This window comes from Pipistrellus kuhlii, unplaced genomic scaffold (assembly GCF_014108245.1).
Source record: "Pipistrellus kuhlii isolate mPipKuh1 unplaced genomic scaffold, mPipKuh1.p scaffold_m20_p_3, whole genome shotgun sequence".
Lineage (NCBI taxonomy): Eukaryota > Metazoa > Chordata > Mammalia > Chiroptera > Vespertilionidae > Pipistrellus > Pipistrellus kuhlii.
Window position 1 is genome coordinate 52,664,567 of NW_023425529.1, and position 26,773 is coordinate 52,691,339.

Genomic DNA, 26,773 nt, shown 5'->3' on the forward strand with positions numbered 1-26,773 from the left:
AGTATTTTAAAATTTTATACTTTTTTAGGTAACTGAATGTGAGATATTTCTGTCACTTTTGGTGAAATTTCTGGATGCAGATAAACCACAGTGGCTACGAGCTGTTGCAGTAGAATCAATACACAGACTCTGTGTGCAGCCTCAGCTATTAAGGTAAACCTCAGCAGTATTTTGTTAAATGTGTAGGTTTGTTTTTATGCCAGTAGGAAGTTAAAGTATTTCCAAATATTAGTGATTTTGTAGACAAAAAAAGTGGATTATGTGTGTATGAAGAGGTTGGGGTGTTGGTGTGCAAAATAACTGGGAATTGGTAAAGAGTGTGTTAGTTATTGTCAACAGCCAAATTTACTGAGTTAACATGGCCAAGATAATTTTTTAAGAACATTAACCTCAATCTGAACTTTCATCCTAAGTTAGTTAAACACTCAAATATGAGTCTTTTAAGTATAGCATTGAGACTGATTTATCAATGTTACTTGGTATACATAAAGTTAAATATTTTAATATGTCCAAACATTTTCCCCCAAAATATTTAAAATTATTTTACAGATCATTTTGTCAGTCCTATGATATGAAACAACATTCTACCAAGGTTTTTCGTGATATTGTGAATGCACTGGGCTCTTTTATCCAATCATTGTTTCTTGTTCCTCCTACTGGAAATCCTGCTACTGCAAACCAAGCTGGTAAAGGCTCATTCATATTTTCATTTTTATGTTCTGTCACAGTTTACAGTACTCACTAGTCGGAGATGTTTTATAGATATCTTTGACTAGAGAAATTTAATTACTAAAATGTATTATATCTATTTTATAAATTTTGTTATATTTATTTATTATATTTTATATTTTATATTTTATATATGAGTGTAGAGATTTACACTTGAATAATTTGAGCTCACAGAGGCAACTGTGTTTATTTCTTTCCAGAATATGTTTTCTGATATGTTTTTAGTTACGCTAATCACATATCTTCATTTTAGAAGATAACCTCATTTGGTGCCTTTCTTTAAAGAGTCTGGTTATTATGTTATGAGGTCTTTTAGTCTCTCTTTTAACAAAACAGGTGAACTTTATTTAAGTTTGGAAGTCAATGTCTTCTTGTTTCCCTTTACCTTCTTTCTTTTCCACTTTTTATTTTTTATTCTCTGATAAAAAGTGATTAACAAAAGGTATAAAGTTTGTCTGTATTTTTACTTATTAATACCTTTTATATAAAAAAAGGAAATGGTGCTTTGGTGAAACTAGGATGCTCTCTAATAGCCAAAGTAGGATTGATAAATTTCATTTATTTGTATAATATCCATTCCTATAGCATAATTTTAAAAAATTGACAAGGTATTTGAATATTATTGATATGTAATTAAGTAGTAACATGATATCTTTGTTTTCATCCCCTTATCCGAAAGGAAACAATAATGCAGGTGGCACTGTCTCAGCACCAGCTAACCCGGGAATGTTGGGGATTGGTGGAGGTGTTACTTTGTTACCAGCATTTGAATATAGGGGAACTTGGATACCTATTCTGACTATAACAGTACAAGGCAGTGCTAAAGCAACATAGTAAGTAGTAGTAGTACATTATTTTATAAGGAAATTTATTGTTGGGAATGATATTTTATCCTAAAATGTTTCTCTCTGCATTATATTTTACATTTTAGACCTAGTATTTATTTTTTTACATATATATTTTTATTGATTTTGTACAGAGAGGAAGGGAGAGAGATAGAGAGTTAGAAACATCAATGAGAGAGAGTCATCGATCAGCTGCCTCTTGCACACCCCCTACTGGGGATATGCCCGCAAGCAAGGTACATGCCCTTGACCGGAATCGAACCCGGGACCCTTCAGTCCCCAAGCCGACGCTCTATCCATTGAGCCAAACTGGTCTCGGCTAGACCTAGTATTTAAAACACATTTTAGAACTAATTTTCTTTTGCCGAATTTTGAGAAATTATTTAAGAATTGATTTTTTTTTTTTGTACTATTTGTATGTTGTTAGTAGCATTATAAAACAAAATGTGATTTCTTTACCTAAGGACCTATTCAGCTGTCTGTATGGAGTTTTAAGTATATGGCTTGATTTTATACACTGTGAACTTGGGTTTTCTAATACTGAGTGACCTTTAGCAAATTAATTTCCTTATCTATGAAAAGAGAGTAGAGATATATCAACATTTCAGACAGAAACTCTTGGGTGTTCTTTTACACATGGATTAATTAGTATGTTCACATTGGAGCTTCCCTGTTGAATTTGTGTCTTTCATTAATTCATTGTGAGGTTCCGTCTAAAATTATTTTCACTATTTTCTTTGAAGGTAAAGCACACATCTAAATCTTAATTGTGTGTTCTGTTTTTTTAGACTTTTAAGTGTGTAATAATTTGAAAAGTTAACTGATGTATAGACATAAGTAGTTTTGACATAAATATAGGTAACATATTCTTTTAGATTTATTTCAGTATGGCTCCCTTCAAAGTTGGCCTTGTGACTTTTTTTTTTCAGTATGACCTTAAGTTTAAAATATTTAAATAAATGTGTTACATTTTATTTAAGAGTAGAATTGATGTAGTAATTCTAATAAAATATCACTGAAATGGTTACATAAGAAAGTATGGGCTTTGTTTTAGGTTTGTGATATAAATAAAAAGTATAGTTACCTATTTTTTTTTTTACTACAATGGAATATAGTTACTTATTTTAGCACTTAAAGTCTATACCATAGAATTTGGTAATTAGAGTTTTTTATACTTAGGACTATTTTTATATGTTTTAGTTGCACTTTACCAATAGATTATATGTTCTTTAAAAATAGAGATCAGTTTAACAAGACGCCTAACGTTCATTGGGTTAGTATGTGACTCTATGAGGCTAATTAGTCTGACAAGGATTAGACCCAAAAACTTTACCCGTTTGAGCTTAAATTTTTTGATCAATAATATACATATATTTTTATTGATTACCAGAATTTTACAATGCTCAGAGTTGGCACTTACTAGGGGTTAAATTGATAGGCTTTAGAATCAGACTTGGGTTAAAAACTGCTGATTAATAACCTTAGTCCACTGGTCGGCAAACTCATTAGTCAACAGAGCCAAATATCAACAGTACAACGATTGAAATTTCTTTTGAAAGCCGAAAACCGACATCTGTGCATGAGCCACAAGTTTCAGTCGCACTGTACGTGAGAGTCCACATGTGGTATTTTGTGAAAGAGCCTCATGTGGCTCGTGAGCTGCAGTTTGCCGACCACTGCCTTAGTCCATCATCCAGGGCTTTTGTGAGAAGTTAAATGAGATAATATATATATAAAAAAAACTAGTCTCAGGTTAAGAGTAATTTCTCAATAAAAAATAGCTATATATGATATTTTTATTGCTTATTCTAAGTTTTACATTTTTAAATAAATTTACTGCTTATTAAGACTTGATTATGATTCAGGGACATTTACACTTTGGGATAGGAAGTAATTTTTATTAGCATGCTGACACCAGCTGCAGCTTGTTTGAAAGATTTTATCGGGTCTAGTAATACTTAATGTCGTTTTTAACATTCGTTTAAAATCTTGTTTGGCGTTGACTTGTATTGACATAACCTTCAAACACGTGGTATCTACAGAACGTGTGAAGTGCAATTAACAAGTTTTGCTTGAAAAAGTTTGTGTTTGGTTTGGTTTTTGTTGCAAAACTAGGGCTAAGAAGATGGCGGATGAAGAGCATATTCGGCACTGCATGCTTTACGAGTTCCAATTAGGAAGAAAAGCAAGTGAGGCTGCAAAAAGCATCTGTAGTGCTCTTGGTCAAGATGCAGTTAGCGCCAGAAAATGCCAGCGTTGGTTTGAGAAATTTCGCGAGGGAAATTTTTCGTTAGATGACAAGAGTGGTCGAGGCCGTGTGTCCAATTTTGATCAAGAAGCTCTTCAAGCTCTTTTGGTGCAAAATCCTCAAATTACCCAACAAGAGCTTGCGACAACTTTAAATTGTTCACAAAAAGCAATTTCCAATCAATTGTGTGCACTTGGCAAAGTCCAAAAGTTTGGAAAATGGGTTCCTCTTGAGTTGACCGACAATGACCGTAATCAAAGAGTCACAATTTGCAGTTCGCTCCTCTCTTGTCAAAACCGTTTGCCGTTTTTAGAGCAAATTGTTACCGGAGATGAACAATGGGTGTTGTATATTAATTTGAAAAGGCGGCCTCAATGGTTGGACAAAAATGAGGCTCCGCAGCCCACACCAAAACCTGACTTGCATGCGAAAAAAGTGATGTTGTGTGTTTGGTGGAATTTTAAAGGAATTCTTCATTATGAACTTTTACCATCTAACCAAACCATTACAAGTGCAGTGTATAGTGCCCAATTGGAAAGGTTAGCCCAAGCTTTAAGAAAAAAAGAACCCGCGCTGATTAATCGGAAGGGCGTAATTCTTCACCATGATAACGCACGACCGCATACTGTAAGAATCACTGCTGAAAAACTGCGCCAGTTGGAATGGGAAGTTCTCCCTCAACCTGCATATTCTCCTGATATTGCCCCTTCCGATTACCATTTGTTTCGTTCTTTGCAAAACTTTCTTCTTGGAAAAAAATTTAATAATGAAGAATGCCTCAAAAATGCATTGACCGAATTTTTGGCATCAAAATCACAAGAATTTTACAACAGAGGGATTAAAATGCTTCCTGAGCGTTGGGCACAAGTAGTAGAAAACAACGGCAACTATATTGTTGATTAAATTGTGTTGTATTGTTTAAATAAATTCGATTTTAAAAAGTATTAGAAAACGACATTAATTATTACTAGACCTAATAGCAAAGTCTGAAGCGTAAGACAGGCCATTCATACAGAAAAGCTGCTGCAAACACGTTAAGTGGTACTGAAAATTGGATGGGGTGAGGTCTCAGGAAATCACCAGAATAGAGCAAACAGTGTGGGCCATGCTGATGGACATTCAGATATGGCTGCCAGTCAGCCCTACCACTGGAGAGGTGCACAGGAACAGTGACCTCTGTGAGTGCCCCAGTCTGGGAGAAGCTACCTCCGAGTTCCTGCCCTGATGCCAGATTATCCAGTTCCTCCTGTATGTGTTTGAGTCCCCCAGAGCCATTGCCCAGTGCTGGAGCTCAGAGGAAGAGGGACCTTGTAAGTTTGTGCGTAGGCCCTTTAAAAGGAACACCTTAGTCTCCAGCAGCTTTTCTGTCACTCAGCCACAATCCCTGCAAGTTTTTACAGCCTGAAGTTTGGGGACTTCTCTTCCCAGCTCTGGGAGCCTTGACTGGGGGTCTGGTGTGGGGCTGGGATCCCGGGCTCCTCACAGTGGCCTCCGCAGAGATAATCTTCCACCAGATTAAGCTCACGTAGGTGTCAGACAAGCCTGTTCTCTGGCTCCAGTCCTCTTACCAATCACATTGTGCTTCTTCTTTACTTCTCAAGTTGTAGAACTTTCATTTAGCTAGCTTTCAGGCAGTTCTGAATGATGGTTGTTGTGTATTTTAGTTGTAATTTTGATGAGGTTCGTTAACACCTTATTTTAAAAGCACCAAGTCAGTTTGAGATGTTTTACAGTCAGCTTAAGTCTTATTCTATTTTGTATGTATGTATGTATGTATGTGTATATATATTTATTTTTAAATCCTTTACTGTTTAAAGTATTACATATGTCTCCTTCCCCCTACCCCCATTGAATTCTTCCTGGCCATGCCCACCCCCCAGCACATGCCCTCACCTCCCTAGTGTCTGTGTCCATTGGTTATGCTTATATGCATGCATACAAATCCTTTGGTTGATTTTTTAATCCCACCCCAGTTTTTATTTTTTTTAATATCAACAATTCATGAAAATATTGGCACAATTGTGGGGAGAGGCAAAAACGAAATTACTCAAATAATTAGTATGGCAGTGGTCAGGCTATAATTTTGCTAATTAGTTTCTTAGATGTAGGAAGAGAAACAAACAGTAATGTCCACTTTTACTATTCTATTAATTAAATTTCTAGAATCTACATATTATAGAACTAGTTTCATGTATTTTCATCATTATAGTTTCTCGTTAATGTTCTGGTTTTTTCATAATTTCAGCCTAGAGATGTTGGACAAAGTTGAGCCCCCAACTATACCAGAAGGTTATGCCATGTCTGTGGCATTCCATTGTTTGCTAGATCTTGTCCGTGGCATCACTAGTATGATTGAAGGAGAGTTGGGAGAGACTGAAACGGAATGTCAGCCCACCAGTGAAGCCGCTTCCTCAACAACACAGTCATCAGAACAGCAAGAATTACAGTCAACAGCAGATGAAATGGATAAGGAAATAGGTATATTATTGTGATTCTATATTTTCAATTTTATTTGGAAATAATTTGAAATTTATAGAGAAGTTGCAAAAATAAGAGTTCTCATATATACTTCACCCTAACTTCCCAATTGTTAACACCACCCTATTTGTGTTATCATTCTCTATTTAAATATATACCACTATACTTTTTTTCTGGACCATTTGAGTAAGTTGCAGACATGAGGCCCCATTTTCCCTTAATATTTTAATATGTATTTTCTAGAATTAAGAACAATTTCCTACATAACTACTGAACATGTTCCCATCAGAAATTTAGCATCAATCCAATATTACCATCGAATTCCAGACCCCATTTAAATTTTGCCAGTTGCCCCTTTATGTTCCTGGATCACATATTAAGTTTAGTTCCATGACTCTGTACTGTCCTTTAATCTGGGAAATTTCCTTAATTCTTTTCATGTTTTATATGACCTTGACATTTTTTAAGAGTATAGACTAGTCAATTTTGGTTTGTCTTTTTTGGTTCCTCATAATTAGATTCAATTTAATCATTTTTGGCTACTGCAGAAATGTTGCTATGCTAGACTTACTGTGTTCAACAAACGTCAATATATTTCATAATTGCTGACATTAACTTTTATCTTTGGTTAATATGTCTACCTTGTTTTTTCTGTGTAAAGTTAATTATTAACTTTTTGTGGAGAAATGCTTTGAGACCTTTACTTTAAAAAATATATATTTTATTGATGTTTTACAGAGAGAAAGGGAGAGGGATAGAGAATTAGAAACATGGATCAGCTGCCTCCTGCACACCTTCTACTGGGAATGTGCCTGCAACTAGGGTACATGCCCTTGACTGGAATCAAATCTGGGACCTTTCAGTCTGCAGGCCGATGCTCTAGCCACTGAGCCAAACTGGTTAGGGCGAGACCTTTACTTTAAAAGAGATATCCCTTTTCCCTCATTTTTCCCCCATTCATTTATTTATATCAGTAAAAATTCTTAAATTCGTATTTTATTCAAAGAATTATAATCTATGATTATCATTATTTGGTTTGACTCTCAGATATCCTCAACAGAGCCACTGGGGACCCCTTTTCAAGATAGTACATCTGCTTCGTGTCCTTTTGTCATTTTCTGAGCATTCTTACTATCTAATACAACAAAATCTTCCAAGTTTATCTTGTTTTTTTTTTTTTTTGCCCAGTTCAGCAATCAATTATTTTTCCAAGGAGTTCTAGTTCTTTTAGTGGAGAATAGTATTTAGAAACTAACACATGTGCCCTAGGTATACTTCTTGGTACTTGAATAGGAAATACACACAAGCACACATTTCTCTACATTAAAAAAAAATATGTCTCTGTGAAATATCAAGAGGTCACACCAATTTTTTCAATTCCAATTTAATATGACACGAACTATTTTTAGATTTCCATATTTGTAATTCCCTTCTTCCATAGAGAGAAACTTGATCCCATTTTACTCAACCTGTTTACTTTTTTGCTTGATCCCCAATGTATATAATCAATCTTATTACGTTGACTCATTGCCAGCTGGTCACATAGAGTGAAAGTTTGGCCCAATAAAGGGGAAAGGGATAGGAATTGTTCTGATATGTATACTTAAAAGATACACGTAAATTTGTATATAGAAATATCTTACCATTGATATTTTAAAATAACTTTAAGACTTGCTAAATTCTGAAACTATAAAGTGGTTTTTAAGTTTTCATTTATTCAGATATATTTTAAATATAATAGCTTTAATAATGAGTAGTTGAGTTGTTGGTGTAAAAATGACCAGGGAGGTTTTAGAATTTGACATATTGTCAAGTACTATGACATCTATCATTATCATCAAGTAGTTTATTTTTTATTTGCTTTGTTTTAAGTTAATAAAGCTGTTTGGGAAGAAATGGTGAATGCTTGCTGGTGTGGTCTACTTGCTGCTCTCTCACTCCTTCTTGATGCCAGGTATTAAGTCTTTGTAAGTTTTACATTGCATTTGACAATTTAAAAAAACCACTAAAATAGTTTACTTAAATTTGTCCTAAGAATTATTTTCTAATTTTAGTTTTTATATATGTATAATACTATTCTTTGTTTTATTTATTTTTTATTTTTTTTTTTAGAATGGTTTACTGATTCCTAAAGAGAGAAGAAAGGAGAGCGAGCGAGCGAGGAAGAGAGAGAGAGAGAGAGAGAGAGAGAGAGAGAGAGAGAGAGAGAGAGAGGAGAACAACATTGATCAGCTGCCTCCTGCATACCCTCTACCGAGCTCACAACCAGGCATATGCCCTGATCGGGAATTGAACTGGCAACCCAACCAACTGAGCCATACCAACCAGGGCATTATTTTTTGTTTTGATTTTCCTCTCCTATTTTTGCCTTGAAAAAACAATCCTAAAATTAAAGAATGACTTTTTCATTTCAAGCTTTACTATTACAATTATTATAGTCATAGTATTCAATTTCTTTGCCGTTTTTCTTCAGAATCGCAGAATTTACTGATTTTAAAATGCTTGATATTTTTAATTTTCAGGCATATGTTGACTAACTTTCCTTCTTAGGTGTATTGATTTTGACAATTTTTAATACATTTTCTTAAAACTTCCTTGAATACCTAATTCCACATAGTTTGCACTGTAATTAAAAATAAATCAATCATATTAATCACATTAATGAAATGCTTTATTTTTTCAGCACAGATGAAGCTGCCACTGAGAATATTTTAAAAGCTGAACTGACTATGGCTGCTCTTTGTGGAAGACTGGGCCTAGTAACTTCAAGAGATGCCTTTATAACTGCAATATGCAAAGGTTCCCTGCCTCCCCATTATGCTCTTACTGTATTGAATACCACCACTGCAGCCACCCTTTCCAATAAATGTAAGACTTCAGTTTACTCAAAGTTCTCTTCATCTACTGGGCTGACATGGCATAGAGAAAAGATTATAGAACTTCTTAGTTCAAGCCTCTGCTCTTCTATTCACTGACTCTGTTGTGACTTCTATGAGAAGTTAATGTCCCTTAGTTACTTTTATCTTTTAAAAATAGTGGAAATGAGGGTAGGGGAAAATAATATCAATTTTAAGCAATAATGGTGAAGATAAATCTGGAAATCCTTTGTAAACTATAATATATTGTCAAAATGGTGTTTTATATGTTTTTTTCCCAATGGAACTAGTAGAACAACAATGTTTGCAACTACTTATATTAAATTGATAATAAAAAAGTTTTTCCTTGTTGAATACTTTCAACATTTAAGTTTCTTCCATGCAATGCAAATATATTTCAATAAAATATTCAGTTTTTAAACTGCAAATGTAAATTTTGATCTGTAATTTTAATTAAAAGTTTACTGGGAATACATATTTAAAATAAAGTTCTGATTCTATTTTAAATTCTTACAAAGAAGTGTACCAAAGTTATATAATTTATTAAAGTTACATAGAAAATTAATTTACTTAATATTTGCTTAACTTGTCTTTGTTTTAGCCCTTCCCGAGTTTTAAAAATGTTTGCATATCGGTAACTAAGTCATTATTGAATTTAGTTTTGTCAAATTAATGTCTTAAAATCTAACATTACTTTGAATGCAACATAAAAATTATATTTGAATTACTTAGGTATTTGTTTCTATTGTAGCATATTCCATTCAGGGCCAAAGTGTTATGATGATAAGTCCATCAAGTGAATCTCACCAGCAAGTAGTGGCAGTGGGTCAGCCCCTAGCAGTTCAGCCTCAAGGAACAGTAATGGTAGAGTACTTGTTCTTTTCTTGTTTGCCAATTAACTTTCAAGGAAACTTTTATATATTTTTTGTGTATTTGCCAAAATGTATCTTAACTTATATATTTTTTTAACCTGGTTGTTATCCTTAGAAGAAATTAAATAAATATGCAGTTCATATTATCATAATCAACTATGATAACAACTTTAAAAAAAAATTTCTTTATTGATTAAGGTATTACATATGTGTCCTTATCCCTCCTATTACCCCCCAACCCTATACTCATGGCCTCACCCCTCTGTTGTCTGTGTCCATTGGTTAGGTTTATATGCATGCATACAAGTACTTTGGTTGATCTCTCCCCCTTACCCCCACCCTCCCCTACCTTCCCACTAAGGTTTGACGGTCTGTGATAACACAACTTTTAAGGAAATGAATGTATTCTGTGTAAAACCACCCAAACCTATTTTCTTAGTATTTTTGGTGTGTTTTTTTTTAATTTTTTATTTGAATATGATAATGCTGCTGTATAGGCTTTTAATTTTCAAGAATGAATAACAGGTCTGCAAATATATCCTTTTTTAATATAGTTAACATCTAAAAACATCCAGTGTATGAGGACTTTACTTAACTTGGCACACTGTCATGGGGCTGTTCTTGGAACATCATGGCAACTTGTCTTGGCAACTCTACAGGTATGTTGTAGTCTCTGGATCAGAGGTCAGTATTGTTTTAGATCTAAATGCTAACAATTAAACTAAGCAATATCCATTGGTACTTTGAACAGACTGAAGGAATAAGCAATAAATATGAAAAGGGAGAAATTGGAAGGGAAAGAAGACATGGCTTATGTTGTATGAAATAATGGAATACTTCTCATAATGGCCTATGTTCTAGACTAAGTTCTATGTTTGGTGTAATAAGTATTTTGTATGATTATTAATTGCTTATTTAAGTTTGGTTGTTAGAATCCTACTACTGATTTCAGTTTTAGTTAGTAAAAGTTACTACTGAGTTTTAATTTTCATTATTAGAATTTTTATGCTTATAAATTTCTTTGTTTTGATTTTTAAAAACATTTTCAGCATCTTGTATGGATTCTGGGATTAAAGCCTAGTAGTGGTGGTGCCTTGAAACCTGGGAGAGCTGTAGAAGGACCCAGTACAGTAAGTTCTAGTTATTCTCATTCAATTAGTGCTTCCCACAATGTTCATATGTTACATTAATTTTATTTTTCTCTTAGGTTCTAACAACAGCAGTGATGACAGATTTACCAGTGATTTCCAATATACTTTCAAGATTGTTTGAAAGCTCACAGTAAGATCAGGTTTTTAAATTGGTGGAAATATTATTATTAGCTATTATAAGGCAGCATGTCTTATTCATTTTTTTATTTTAGGTACCTTGATGACGTATCATTGCATCATTTAATAAATGCACTTTGCTCCTTATCCCTAGAAGCAATGGATATGGCCTATGGAAATAATAAGGTGTGGTATTCTACCTCTTTGTTTTAAATATAGCACATTATTTAATTAAATAGGGTGTATGTGTACTCATTAGGATATTAGTATCTCACTAATTGGACTAACCCTATTCAGTTGAATTTTTACCATTTATGTTGTTTATTTGTTGATGGAATAGTGATTTGGCTTGTGATATATCCAAGGTGAGGCAAAAGTAGGTTTACATTGTTTGTATGGAAAGTAATACAATAATCCTATCTAATAAAGAGTAATATGCAAATTTACCACAACTCCACTACACCCTCAAGTCACACCCACCAGCCAATCAGGAGCAGGTATGCAAATTAATCCAACCAAGATGGCTACAGCCATAGAGAGAGCAGGAGGCTTGGGTTTCCCCAGCAATTGAGGAAGCCAAGCTTTCTGCCTGCCCTGGCCTGCCTTGGCTTCTGCTTAAGGCTACAAAGTTTCAATTATAGAAGATAAGTAAATCCCAACAAAAATGGCAGCAGCCACAGAGCTGGAGAGAGCAGGAGATTTGAGTTTGCTCCTGGTGATGGAGGAAGACAAGTTTCCTCAGCTCTGGCCTGCCTTGACCTCCTTTTAAGACTACAAAGTTTCAGTTATAGAAGATAAATAAATCCCAAGAAAAATGGCTTCAGCCACAGAGCGAGCAGGAGGCTTGGTTTCCCAGGCAATGGAGGAAACCAAGCTTTCCACAGCTCTGGTCTCAAGGCTACAAAGTTTCAATTATAGAAGATAAATAAATCCCAGATAATAGGGCCTCTGCTTTGGTTGCCAGGAGGGCGTGGCTGGCCTGCAAACCACCACAGGTCTGCCCCATGCCCCAAAGGGAACCCCCATCCTGATCTGGGACACCCTTCAGGGCAAACCAGCCAGTCACCATGCCTGCACCAGGCCTCTATCCTATCTAATCCTCCCATCTACTGTGTTTCCCCGAAAATAAGACATCCTCCAAAAATAAGACCAATCGCATGAAAAGATAAGACATCCCCTGAAAATAAGACCTAGCGCAACTTTGGGAGAAAAAATTAATATAAGACACTGTCTTATTTTCGGGGAAACAGGGTAATAAAAGAATAATTTGCAAATTGACCATCACTTCAACACCCAAGATGGGTGCTCCCATGTGGACACAAAATGGCCGCCACAGGATGGCCAGCAGGGGAGGGCAGTTGGGAGGGACCAGGCCTTCAGGGGAGGGCAGTTAGGGGCAATCAGGCTAGCAGGGGAGCAGTTAGGCATCAATCAAGCTGGCAGGGGAGTGGTTAGGGGGTGATTAGGCTGGCAGGCAGAAGCAGTTAGGGGCAATCAGGAAGGCAGGCAGGTGAGGAGTTGGGAGCCAGCAATCCTGGATTTTGAGAGGGATGTCTGACTGCCCGTTTAGGCCTGATCCAAGTAGGATCAGGCAGTCGGACATCCCTTTAGGGGTTTCAGAGAGGGTGTAAGCTGGGCTGAGGGACACCCCCTCTCCGTGCACGAATTTCATGCACCGGTCCTCTAGTTAATAAATAATAATCCAAGAATAAACTGTTTTGCATACTCACTACCACAAACCTACTTTTGCCCTACCCTGTATTATTTTAAATAAACAAATAATAATAATTTCTCTATAAATACGTATTTTCTTGTGTACTGAATATTTCTCAAAATATTTTTATATAGAACAAAAATACCACATTTATAAGTAAGTTCTATAAAATGTCATAATACTTACAATTATAATTTATGATTGGGATAATACAAGATTTAAATCAAGGAATATTTGCCTCAGTTTCTCTTGTCTTTGTTGGGATAGAAAATAAGGAGCTTATCATTTCTTTCTGAAGGTAATAAATGACTCTCCCTACCTTGAAAATTAATTTTTTGCTTTGTTCATTGACTACATGAATAGAAAATACTTTGGAGACAATGTCTTTCTATACTCAAAATATCATTCCTGTTATAACTGGGAAGCACAGGAATATTTTGATTTATTTATATCTTAGAAATTATTTAAAGTAAAATGCCTTCTACATCTTACAATGAATAAATATAGTTGGACTATTTATACATAAGTGAAGACTCACAAAAAATGATTAAAAAACAGAATGCAAATCTGTTTAAATCTAAATATAGGACCCAAAATTATGTTGTCTACCTAGTCCTTAATTATAATTCTGTATACTGTGGCTTATCTTGTTCATGTGACTCATTTAAAGATTAGCTAGTAAGGTCTTATTAGAGCAGTGTTTTGTATATTATAGCACATAGCTACAGAATTGCATAGACATCCAGATGTTTGAAAATATGTAGTGTTATTGTTTACTCCCAAAATAGGCAAGGATAATATAAAATATAGTGAAGTAGTAAATTTCTTCAGTAATTCTACATTTTTAAGATTAATTCGTAATACAAAAATTAAATATTTTTAATATTTAAAATTATTTTTAATGACACTTTAGCAAGTTTAAATGGTGATGTTTTGAGAATTTATGCATTCACTCAACAAGTACAATGCTTGTTATTGTTAGAAAATATAAGATTTTTACTTTCAAAGAGTATATAAACTCTTGCTGATAGTTAAGTGGTAGTTAAGATAGTATGAAAGTCTAATTAAAAAAGGTAGTATTAAGTGATTCTCTGAATCCTTAGTACCTTATTTCATAAGACATTTTTGGTATGTATTTGGTATGAAATGAATTAAAGTTAAGATAAATTAGTGTGATTGGAGCTGGAAATTGAAGGAACGGTAGGATTTAGAAAGGTACGAAAGGGCAGTGTCATGGAAATCGAAAGGGAAAAATGTTACAAGAAGTCAAGATCAATGAGGACTGAAAAGAATAAAATAATTTATTATTATTAGTTTATTGCTAACCTAGAGTGGCAGGAGTAGATTCATTATTTCAGAGGTGCTTGGAGGGAACAAATGTTGAGAAATTGAACACTGGATTAAAGATGATTTCCCTGAGAATGGGTTCACATCTCTCTCCATTTTAGGATTTAATTTTATAAAGTGAAGTGCTGATTAATGGAAGGGAAATATCAAGTTTGTAAAAATATTCAAAAAGGATAACATGTAATACTTTGAACAACAATAAGATTTAAAAAATATTCAAGTGTAAATTTTATAAAAATGTTTTTTGTTTGTTTTAAATGTTTTTTATTGATATCAAATAGAGTGAGAGGGAGAGGGAAATAGAAACATCACGAGGAGAGAGAATCATATATCAGCTGCCTCCTGTACATCCTCCATGGGAGATTGAGCCCGCAACCCTGGCATTTGCCTTGACCTCTTGGTTCATGGATTGATGCTTAACCCTTGACCCACACTGGCCGGGCAAAAATGATTTTTGTTGTTGTTAATCCTCACCCAACGATACTTTCCCATTGATTTTTATAGAGAGTAAAAGAGAGGAAAAAGACAGAAAGAGAGAAACATTGATGTGAGAAAGACACATTGATTGGTTGCTTCTCACCCTGACCAGGGCTGAGGATCAAGCCTGAAACTGAGCTACATGCCCCTGACTGGAATTGAACCTGGGACCCTTTAGTGCCGAAAATATTTTTTGATGTAGGCATAAGAGAGTCTATTATTAAACTGTGCTTTCTGAGAGATCAACCAAGGGACTTGTTTGCATACATATACTCCAGTAAGCCTAACCAATGGACACAGACACCAGGGGGATGAGGGCATGAGGGGGGGGGGGGGTTTGGGAGTCATTGGGGGAATAAGAACACATAAAAAAACAACAACACATGCAAAAAAACTAGTGCTTTCTATAAAAATTCTAAATATGCAGATACTAAAATTAGTAGAAACCTCTATTTTCTACATTTTTAAAGTTCATTATGATGTTATCAGTGTAAGTTAAATATTCTAGGTATTAAAAATATATATATCAGTGTTCTTTAGCTGTGGCTTTACAGTGACCAGTCATCTCATTTTGGTCTTCATTGTAGGAATTTGTGCTAATGGGTTAAGGAAGTAGCTGATGGTAAAGCCTGCAAATTCTGTTTTAGAAGGAAGTGATGTTAATGATACTTGTGCAGGCATTTTACCATGCTCATATCAATAACAAAAATAAAACAATAAAGCATAATAAGGAATAAAAAAGCAAAATAATAGTTTGCTGAATGTCAGACACTCACAGTATGGTATTTAATTATTGAAAACAACTCTGTAAGGTTCAATAGCACTATACCAATTTTATAGATGAAATATGAAATAGCTTAAGTAATTTGCCTGGGATCACTGTTTTGTAATTGGTAAAGCTTGAATTTTAACCCATATATGTCTCATTCCAGAGTTCCATTTTAAATCACTTCACTAGTGATTTTTGTGTACATAAAAATCAGTTATGAGATTTTTTAGAAAATATAAATGTCGGGGCCACATTCTAGGCTTCCTGAGTAAGAATGTTTTAGTATGAGGCCTTGATATCTATACATTTTTAAAAAATTAGATCAAAGGAGAGGGAGCATGTGCTTGTAAGCTCCCTGGAATCTTTTTTCACGAGGACACTAATCCTATTGTATCAGGATTGTATAATCCTATACCTCTTAATGTCAGTGATCTCATCAGCTCTGTATCCAAGTATTGTAACATTAGGGTTTAGTGTTTCAACATGTGGGTTTTAGGAGGACACAGTTCAGCCCATAGTAGAATTCTTTTCTTCTGGTCAGAAAACTAATCATTCTGTGTGTCTGAAATTTTTGAATTTCACTAATCCATTCTCTAATCCATTCTCACTAATCCATTCTCTTTCTAATCAAATTTTCCAAATAGGAGCAGAAAGACTTATCTCATGAGGACTGGGGTTTTATTATCTTTATTGCTAATTTTGTACTAACTAGTCATATAGTCATGCTCTTCAGAGTGTTCTCAGTTTCATTTATAGTTGAAGTACTCAAATTTTTCTTTAAATATCAAGATGTAATATGCTTTCTCTCTAGGAACCCTCTCTTTTTGCTGTTGCTAAATTGTTAGAAACTGGTCTAGTTAACATGCACCGAATAGAAATTCTATGGAGACCTCTAACTGGCCATCTACTTGAGGTAACCTCTTTTTAAAAATTATTATATTTATTTATTTTTGCTAAGAATAAAGACTTACACAATAAACTAATGACTCTGAATAACCATACACAAAATCAGGATTAATTATATATTTTTATCAGGGACTAAAGTTAATTGCCTTGTAGGAATTCTTTTGTTTTGGGGTGAAAATAGGTGCTATATCAATAAAATCTTTGAAGTCTCTTTCAGCTGTTAGTTTGGGTTCTCTTTCTTTTATGATGCAATCTTTTAATCTTATTTTCAGCTATTTCAAGGCAATTAGGACAGATTTAGTAGTAAACACTGCTGCTTTACAGCCTTTCCCATGATTATGAGATAGATCTCCTTTAAAGGGAAAAACCTGTTTGGTATCACTACTTGTAGGTGGTGCCAGGGAATTTTATCTGGATTTATATTCTGTAGTATTCAAGTTGGGGTGATTCTTAAGCATTAGCTTAATAATAGCCACTTCTATCATTGTACATGTGTATGTGCCGTTTTGATTTATGATGCCATGATCATTTGATATTAATTTAGTAACCCGACAAAGGTTATATTTTTAATAAGAAAAACAAATGTGCTAGTGCTTCCCTCACCCCTATTTTATTTGGATTACTTTTATGAGCTATTAAAGGACATGTACAGATTTCTTTATTATGGATATTCTCCTTAAATGGCAAAAAATGTGGTTTTTAAAATTATAGCACATTATTTATAAGGGTAGTCCTAATTAGGGACGTTAGTATCTGCTGCTTTTGTTTACTCTAATGACATCATTTACTTTTATGAAATTCTTTCTTTTCTGTGACTTGTTTGATTTCATCTTTTATCTTCTGTCTCTCTATTGCTTCCTCTTGACCATTATTCAGAAGGTAAGCTTACTTATATTTTGGATACAGTATTTCCTTCAACCCTTATTGATGAATATTTGATGTAATTTTTTAAATGTGAAAGAATAAAAATGTAATGTTTTTATTTTTATTTTCTCAAATTGATATGTAAGCTTAAGTATACAAGTTATATATTTAATTTTGTTCAATTTATTTACCTTCAGGTCTGTCAGCATCCAAATTCTCGAATGAGAGAATGGGGAGCAGAAGCTTTAACTTCACTTATTAAAGCAGGGTTAACATTTAACCATGATCCTCCACTTTCACAAAACCAGGTAGAAAAAAAATCTTTTTTAAAAAAAGAGTATTTAATGTAAAATCATCTACTAACATATGTAATTTTTTCTTATTTTATCAAATGGCTGATATTTTTTAAAAGTGGGTTTGTTGCTTAATGTATGATACATAGGCCATGGGTCTCCAGGTTGATATACCTGGATGTTTAGAATTATCTTTATCTAAGGTTGTAGAAACTTTCTTGTGCATGACATTGAACTAAGTTAATAAACTACCTGGGATTTGTCTCCCAGTCCAGAACTTTCAGTGTTGGGACTTCATTTTGGAGCCCTATTTTATTAGTCTCTTTTTTTTTCTTTGGTCCTTACCTATCTTTGACATTTTTATTCTAAATACCCTTACATAGGGAGAAAACAAGTGGCAGAAGGGATGAACACAGTAAAATAGATTTTTATTTTTCAGTAATTTTCAAAGTTATTTTATGTTTTCATAGCTTACATTAGTCTTGAGTCCTTTGTCCTGACTCACTTAATCATTCATATATATTTTATACAGTTTTTTAAAAGTACACCAAAGGTTAATTGCTTGAAGATTGAGTAGGAAGGAAGCATTTAATGAAGCAACTATTCTCATTGCTCTCATTGTCTTACTGTATTGTAATTGTATTCAACAAATTTATTCATCAAACTAGAGGCCCGGTGCATGAAATTTGAGTACTGGAGTGGAGGGGGGGGGTTTCCTCAGCCCAATCTGTGCCCTCCCGCAGTATGGGAGCCCTGGGGGAATGTCCAGTTGGTGCAGAGGCAAGAGAGGCTCCTGCCACTGCCACTGCACTCGCCAATCATGAGCCGGCTCAGGGCTTCTGGCTGCACAGTGCTCACCCTGTGGGAGCACACTGATCACCAGGGGACAACCCCTGCATTGAGCATCTGCCCCTTGTGGTCAGTGTGCATTATAGCAACCAGTCATTTCACTGTTCAGTCAATTTGCATATTAGCCTTTTATTATATAGGGTACTTATTAAGTACATAAGGTAGGCAGTGTTTTAGCTTTTGGAGTAAAATGATGGGCAAAACAGAAAAGATCTACATTTTTACAGAGCTTTTATTTTAGTGATTTCTTATTTTTTTCCTAACTGCAATTTGTTTTTTTAAAAAAAGAAAACCCTCGTTTATGTATATCTTCAATGTCTAGCTTAATACCTTGCACATAGTGAGACCTTACAAATGTGTGTTCAATCAGTGAACCAAATGAATCTTTGGAGAGAAGTTAGTTAAAAATGAAGCAAGTATTTTCAGCTGCTGAAAGTAATGGAAAGAAGTTGTTTGTTTGTTTTTTTAAACTCTCCAGCAGATTTTGTGCTTATATGTCATCTTTGTTTCTTATACTTATTCATTTTTTAGAAGTATTGATAATTTTAAATTTAAATATATATGTTATACATTAATAGAGTAAATGAAAGGTAATTTTAGAATTTGGAAATTATTGTATTTTTCTTTTTATGAATATAGTTAGATATTATATAGATCTATTTCCTTTAGTGAGATTTATTTCTATATATCTATTATTATCTTTTAACATAAGGTCACTCCCCATTTATCCTGAATTCTAACATCTTAAAGATTGATTTTTATTTTCTCTTAAGTTAAAAACGATATATCGATAGATGACAAAACCCCTAATGATTACTGTTAGAAAATTATATTCAATGTTTATTTTACTATAAAATTTCTGTTTACCATTGTAGTCTGACTGGAGGTGATTTTGAACTTAAAGTCTCAGCAGAGCCTTTCTGTCTTTTTGGGCTTCTTGTCCTAATTACTTTATTGCCCTCTTTTCAGCGGCTGCAGTTGCTTTTGTTGAACCCATTAAAGGAGATGTCCAGTATTAACCATCCAGATATCCGACTCAAGCAACTAGAATGTGTGTTGCAAATTTTGCAGAGCCAGGGAGATAGTCTTGGACCTGGATGGCCATTAGTGCTTGGAGTCATGGGAGCAATCAGAAATGATCAAGGGTAAGTGTTTCAAATTAACATTAAAAAAAGTAATAGAGAGAATAAGGGAATCCATCCTAAAATCTTATAGTAGTGGTAATTTTTTATATATTAGTATACCCTTCCAGCTTAAGTTCAAGTTCTACAGTTTTTTTAACTCTACCCTCAAGAGGCTACAGTGAATTATTAGGGTTCATTTTTGTTTTGGAAGAATGGGAAAATTGCTGTTTATTTGACATTTATACAAGGATATGTGTTCTTATAATATCTAACAAACTTTATAGCACACCCAAAGATTGGGCTTTCTTTTGTTAAATAGTTGGTAAGAAGTAAATTTACATTTATGCCATTTTTCTTGGGATTTATCTTCTATAATTGAAACTTTGTATCCTTGAGTGGAGGCCTAGGCCGGCCAGGGTAGGTGGAAAGCTTGGCTTCCTCTATTGCCGGGGAAACTAAGCCTCTCAACTGCTCTCTGTGGCCACAGCCATCTTGGTTGGGGTTAATTTGCATACTCACTCTGATCAGCTGATGGGCGTGGCTTGTGGATATAGCGGAGTGATGGTTAATTTGCATATTATACTTTTATTAGGTAGGATTAACTTTTAGGGGGAAAGGGTTTTAGGAAACAGAGGAATAATTTGCAGATTTCTGGCTTTGCTTAGTGGATAGTAGTCCAAATTACCATAAGGTATATAACTAAACTAGAGGCCTGGTGCATGGATTTGTGCACTGGCAGGGTCTCTCAGCATGACCTGCAGGGATCAGTCTGAAATCAGCAGTCCAACATCCCCCAAGGGATGTAGTAGTGTGCAAAGTGGCAGGCAGCCAGGGAGGAGACTGAGCCCAGGCCAGGCGCTGCGTGGCTCCCACATATCTTGGCTTTGCTGTGCCTGCTGCCACAGTTTGGAAGGCTCGCTGCCACTCTGCTGAAGTCTTTGAGGCCCATCCTAGGGCAATACCAATACCGGCGCACCCATGACCAAGAAGCGGCTACAGGCTCACGCCCAGTCAGTCCTGATCCCAGTCCCAGTCTGGATGGGGGAGGGTCACTCAGAGGGAGTGGCTGTGGGAGAGCTTTGCACCACTGAACCAGCAGTGCCAGCCGTGAGCCCAGCATCTGGTGCCTGTCGGTCAGCTGAGCAGCAATCCTGCTATGGGAGCACACTGACCACCCCGGGACAGCTCCTGCATCGAGTGTCTGCCCCCTGGTGGTGGGTGTGCATCATAGCAAATGGTTAACCCATCGCTTAGGCTTTTATACATAGAGAAAAGGAATATAGAAGAAAGAACACTTTTTGAGTAAATGTATGGATTTGTTTAACCTAAGGTAGGACATTGCAGTGGAGAGAGCAGAAATTTGTATGTATTTGTGTGTAATTCTGCAGCAGGATTTGTAATACCTTGTTTTGATAAATAATTTAGGAGTTTTACATGATTGAGATGCTTGAGAATATTATGGAAATCTTATTTTAAAATTTTATTTATATAATAGTTATAAATTTCCTTAAGTCCAACAAAATATTGAGATGATTAAAGTGAAAAGATATCAGCTATTGCTTAAATGAAGCTGAAGTTTCTTCTTCCAACCTATAATGTAGTTACAAAATAGGATGTTGTTATATGAGTGAAATGAGTTAATGCATGTAAAACTCCTACAAAGTGCTTGACTTAGTAAACACTCTGTATTAGCTATTGTAATTCATTTTCATTATTATTTTTTGCCACCAGAATTTATCTTAAAAAATCAAATACTTCGTATTCTCTTTATATGAAATTCAAAATTAGTCTTTTCTTTTATAGATATAGAATTTAAAAATAAGATATAGATATAAAAGAATAAAGAACTAATTTCATTCAGTGAGTATTTCATTATGTGTATTTATATGTGCTAGGCATCATGTTAGATATTAGGAATATAATGTTTGGAGGTTAGCTCTAAGCAATTTCCTTTCTCATCTAATGTCTTAAGTTTTGTTGGGCTAGTTAGTGCAAAATAAAAATAATACGGCATTTATACATATTTTTCTTTCCTTTTGCTAGTGTACAGTTTTATTTCTATATCTGTGAAGTTTTTTTATTAATTATTTTAAATAAGCATATTTAAAAATCTCTGTAAAATGTTGAAGTACTAGCTTATCTATATTAGAAAAGATTTTCTTGTTCAAACTTTAAAATAAAATTTTTATGGTGTAAATTACCATAAGAAATGTATTTTCCCTTACATTTTGTTTAAATGCATGAATATAAACTTCTTACTGTTTGTGATTTCAGAGAATCCTTGATACGAACTGCATTTCAGTGTCTTCAATTGGTTGTGACAGATTTTCTACCAACAATGCCTTGTAGTTGCCTGCAGATAGTTGTAGATGTTGCAGGTAGCTTTGGACTTCATAATCAAGAACTTAATATTAGTTTAACTTCAATAGGTTTATTGGTATGTATCATTACCTTTTAATAATATAACCTAGAGAGTGAATGGTAAGCAAATACTTGGCTTTATAGGAGTCATATAAATGACTCTGATACCTAATGTATCTTGCATAAAGGATTAAGTGGCACAATTTAAATAATTCACTAATAGCAGACTATTTGGAATAATTTTGATATATGGAACTGAAATTTGTTTTTTTATATGGTTTTCTTGAGAGGATTTAATGAACTGGTAATAGTACATACAAGAGAAAGAGTCAGTTGACTCTCGTGTAAGGGTTTATTGATTATTTTGGAAGCAACATTTTGATATACTACTTATTTAATAAGTAAAACTTCCATAAAAGGCTTCACCATTTACAGAGTCCTATAGCTTGTCAGTGCTGCTTTGTCAGCTGTAAGGAGATTGCACATGATAGTGCAAAAGCCCAGGCTACTGGACATATATTTTAATTATGTCTACTCCTTGTTAATTGTTAAATTGTTGATCTTCTGAGCCTCGTTTTACTTATTTTGAATATAAAAGTAATAAAATCTAAGTTAGGCTATTGTTAAATATTACACAAAGTAAACATGTAGAGAGCTGTTACCAATATAAATTTATTTAAAGGCAGTTATTTAGACTCTTAAATGTATATTATAACTCAGAATTTTAAAAGTAATATTTAAAAATACCCCTCACAAGCTAGATAACTTAGTATTTTGCTATTAAACATATAACCATGGGGGAAAACATAGGCATGTTCTATATGTATATAATTGCTCTCAAAGAGTAGTTTATTAATTCAGTGTTTATTTCTGCTAGATATTTATTTTATATTTATGTTCACAGATATTGGACTCTACATTTTTACCATTGATATCATTATCATTAATTTACATTCCTTGCTGTGGTTTAAATGAAGTCATAAGATATGTTTGGAAATAGTAATTGCTCTTGTATAAAATTATAAAATATTATTCAGTGATATTAAGGAATTGTTAATAATTTTGTTTGTATAATAATGGTTTTAGGTTTATGTTTTTAAAGCCTTTTTCTAGTAGAGATTATAAAATAGGTATAAAGTAAAAATAAAATATTAATTGTTATATCTAGGTGATGGATATATCAACATATTGATATATTCTCCCTATTTTTCTGTGTTCTTAAAATTGTTCATAATAAATTTATAAAAAATATTAATGTCAGCAAAATATATCTCCCCCATATTCTCCTGAAATCAGATAAAAACACTTGACAGAGGAAGAGATGTTTTCATTAAATCCCTTCTTCTAGATTTCTGAAGTAATTTTTAGACGTTTTATTCTAAAAAGTAAAACAACTATGGGTTGCATATTTACATATGTCTTTAAAATAAATCTATGCATAAAGTGATATATTTTTACTTTGCTTTTTAGTGGAATATTTCAGATTATTTTTTCCAAAGAGGGGAAATTATTGAAAAAGAATTAAATAAAGAAGAGGCAGCACAGCAAAAGCAGGCGGAAGAGAAAGGAGTGGTTTTAAATCGGCCATTCCACCCTGCACCACCATTTGATTGCCTTTGGTTGTGTCTTTATGCGAAATTGGGTGAACTATGTGTGGACCCCCGACCTGCTGTCAGGAAGAGTGCAGGGCAGACTCTGTTTTCAACAATTGGTGCACATGGGACCTTATTACAGCATTCAACATGGCACACTGTTATTTGGAAGGTATTGTAAACTAGCTTGAGTTATCACCTTTTAATTGGAACACGCATATACTTTTTCGATTAAACTTTTTTCCTGTTTACTTTTTTTTGTTTTTGAAGGTCAGTGAAGAGGCAAGGGCTGGAGGGAAAATTGGTTCTTATATTAGATCCCTTCACTTTAATCTTCTATTCCTTGTTTCATCTAATTTGGGTAGCTTTATTTATTTGTTTGTTTGTTTATTGTTTAAAGTATTAATATTACATCTTTCTCTTTAATCTTCTATTCCTTGTTTCATCTAATTTGGGTAGCTTTATTTATTTATTTATTTATTTATTGATATTTATTTATTTATTTATTTATTGTTTATAGTATTACATCTTTCTCTTTTTTCCCCATTGACCTCTCCTGGGACATTCCCACCCCCCAGCACATGCCCTCATTCCCCTAGAGTCTGTTTCCATTGGTTATGCTTGTATGCATGTAAAGAAGTCCGTTGGGTGATCTCTTAATACCCCACCCCTGCCTTCCCTCTGAGGACTGATGGTTTGTTCAATGCTTTTCTGTCTCTGAATCTATTTTTGTTACTATATTCTGCAAATGAGTGAGATCATGTGATATTTTTCTTTCTATGACTGGCTTATTTTGCTTAGTGTAATGCTTTCCAGGTCCATTCATACTGTTGTGAATGGTAAGAGTTCTTTCCTTTTTATAGCAGTATGGTATTCCATTGTGTAGATGTACCACAGTTTTCTAATGCTGATGGGCACTTAGGCTGTTTCCAAATCTTAGTTATTGTAAATTGGGCTGTTATGAACATAGGGATGCATATATCCTTTCTGGTTGGTGTTTCCAGTTTCTTGGGATATTTTCCTAGAAGTGGGATCACTGGGTGAAATGGCAGTTCCATTTTTAATTTTTTGAGGAAACTTTATACTGTTTTCCATAGTGGCTGCACCCGTCTGCATTCCCACCAGCAGTGCACGAGGGTTCCTTTTTCTCTACGCCCTCGCCAGCACTTGTTGGTTGTTGATTTGTTGATGATAGCTATTCTGACAGGTGTGAGATGTACCTCCTTGTTGTTTATATTTGCATCTCTGGATGATTAGTGACTTTGAGCATGTTTTCATATGTCTCCTGGCCTTCTATATGTCCTCTTTTGAAAGGGGTCTATCTAGTCCTTTGTCTATTTTTTTATTGGATTGTTTATCTTCCTTTTGTTAAGTTGTATGAGTTCCCTGTAAATTTTGGAGATTAAACTGTTATGGGATACAACATTAACAAATATGTTTTCCTCTGCAGTGGGTTCTCTTTTAGTTTTGTTGATGGATTCTTTTGCTGTGCAGAAGCTTTTTATTTTGATATAGTCCCATTTATTTATTTTCTTCTTAATTTCCATTGTCCTAGGAGCTATATTTGTAAAGATATTGCTACAATATATGTCTTCTATTTTAAAAAAATATTTTTATTGATTTCAGAGTGGAAGGGAGAGGGAGAGAGAGAGATAGAAACATCAGTGATGAAAGAGAATCATTGATAGGCTACCTCCTGCATGCCCCAACCTGGGGATTGAGCCTGCAGCCCAGGCATGTGCCCTGACCAGGAATCGAGCCTGGGACCTGCTGGTTTATAGGTTGACCCTCAAGCACTGAGCCATGCCAGTCAGGCTAGGTTGCTGCCTATGGATTCTTCTAAGATTTTTATGATTTCCCATCTTATTGATACATATACGTCCTTTATCCATTTTGAGTTTATTTTTGTGAATGGTGTAAGTGGTTTCATTTTTTTGCACGTATCTGTCTAATTTTCCCAACACAACTTACTGAAGAGACTGTCTTGACCTTGCATCCGAGCATTTGACAAAACCAAAAATGTTAGCTTTGTCATATTTTAAATTGCACTTTTCATAAAACAGATTAAATGTTTAAAACCTTTTATTTATTTATTTTTGTCTTCACCTCTTATCTCTGTCTCTGATTTCTGCCTTTGCCTTTTTCCCCCATTTTCCCAAGTGGTAAAAATAGGAATTGCTAAACCATTATACATAATTCAAATATAGTATAATCAAATGAAAATTTTATGAATAAAAAAATATCAAAAACTGAAATTTACTTGGAGAATCATCTAACAAAAGTAACCTTCAATTGGTAAATTTTATGTTTGTTCATTAAATATAGTTTTCTTTTTTATCTTCTTTCAAAATCTTTCTTACAGCTGACAGCTAGGCTCTTTTTTTTTGTTCCATCTGTTTCATTTTAATAAATTCCTATTTATAATCCTTTTACTGGTTTGTGAATTTTTGAGATCAGTAAATTTGACAATAGGCAGCATAGTAAACCTTAATTGTATTTAACAATGTTTTCAACTTAATAAAGAGAATTCAGTGTCTTCTTTAAAAATTAATAATGTACGTTTCCTAATAAAAACAGCTAAAAGCCCTTGTGTCTTCTTTCTCAACTTTATCTCCTGACTCCTTAGATCAGAAACATGCTTAAGTTTTTGTTACTGTTTTTAAAAGCAAACTGATATTTCCTCTGATAGCTATTTTCCTTTCACAGCTTCATTATTAATCTTGCTGCTTAATTCTCCGGGATTTATTTCTTCCTCACCTTCCCTGCACTCCCTTATCCCTTGTAATTTGATTTCCAGATCATTCTACTTCAGAGTCTCTTAAAGTTCAGCCAGTAACAGAATCACCTGGAGGATTTACTAAAGCATGGCTTGCAGAGCCACCACTCTATCCTCTAGAGCAGTGTTTTTCAACCTTTTTTGGGCAAAGGCACACTTGTTTCATGAAAAAAATCACGAGGCACACCACCATTAGAAAATGTTAAAAAATTTAACTCTGTGCCTATATTGACTATATATTGTATAAAGTAATTCTCTTGAATAGGAATCAAATAAACACAAAGAAAGTATTTTATAATTACTTTATTATGAAATATTAAGTAAACAAAATAGTGAAAAATTATAAAATTCTTGTCTTGTCTGCACCTACGGCACACCAGGCAAC

At 34.2% G+C, this 26,773-nt stretch overlaps 1 protein-coding gene across 27 annotated transcripts in view; it reads left to right on the forward strand.

Annotated features, from left to right (window-relative positions):
- The window catches only part of MON2 (MON2 homolog, regulator of endosome-to-Golgi trafficking), a 100,469-nt gene that overhangs the window by 40,764 nt on the left and 32,932 nt on the right, over positions 1-26,773 (forward strand). For 22 of the 27 annotated variants that reach the window (XR_004991501.2, XM_036458566.2, XM_036458574.2 and 19 more), the window contains 17 exons: positions 29-153; positions 550-686; positions 1,409-1,562; positions 6,068-6,300; positions 8,173-8,254; positions 8,984-9,168; positions 9,928-10,040; positions 10,603-10,707; positions 11,098-11,178; positions 11,256-11,329; positions 11,412-11,502; positions 16,435-16,536; positions 17,406-17,408; positions 17,591-17,701; positions 19,505-19,680; positions 21,934-22,096; positions 23,491-23,784. Coding sequence is in view for 26 of the 27 variants with exons in the window: in XM_036458566.2 (XP_036314459.1) it covers positions 29-153; positions 550-686; positions 1,409-1,562; positions 6,068-6,300; positions 8,173-8,254; positions 8,984-9,168; positions 9,928-10,040; positions 10,603-10,707; positions 11,098-11,178; positions 11,256-11,329; positions 11,412-11,502; positions 16,435-16,536; positions 17,406-17,408; positions 17,591-17,701; positions 19,505-19,680; positions 21,934-22,096; positions 23,491-23,784 (2,229 nt within the window). In the remaining variant the exon portion in view is untranslated. The remainder of the gene's footprint in view (positions 1-28; positions 154-549; positions 687-1,408; positions 1,563-6,067; positions 6,301-8,172; positions 8,255-8,983; positions 9,169-9,927; positions 10,041-10,602; positions 10,708-11,097; positions 11,179-11,255; positions 11,330-11,411; positions 11,503-16,434; positions 16,537-17,405; positions 17,409-17,590; positions 17,702-19,504; positions 19,681-21,933; positions 22,097-23,490; positions 23,785-26,773) is intronic. The other 5 variants (XM_036458560.2, XM_036458563.2, XM_045588208.1 and 2 more) reach the window with 4 other exon arrangements.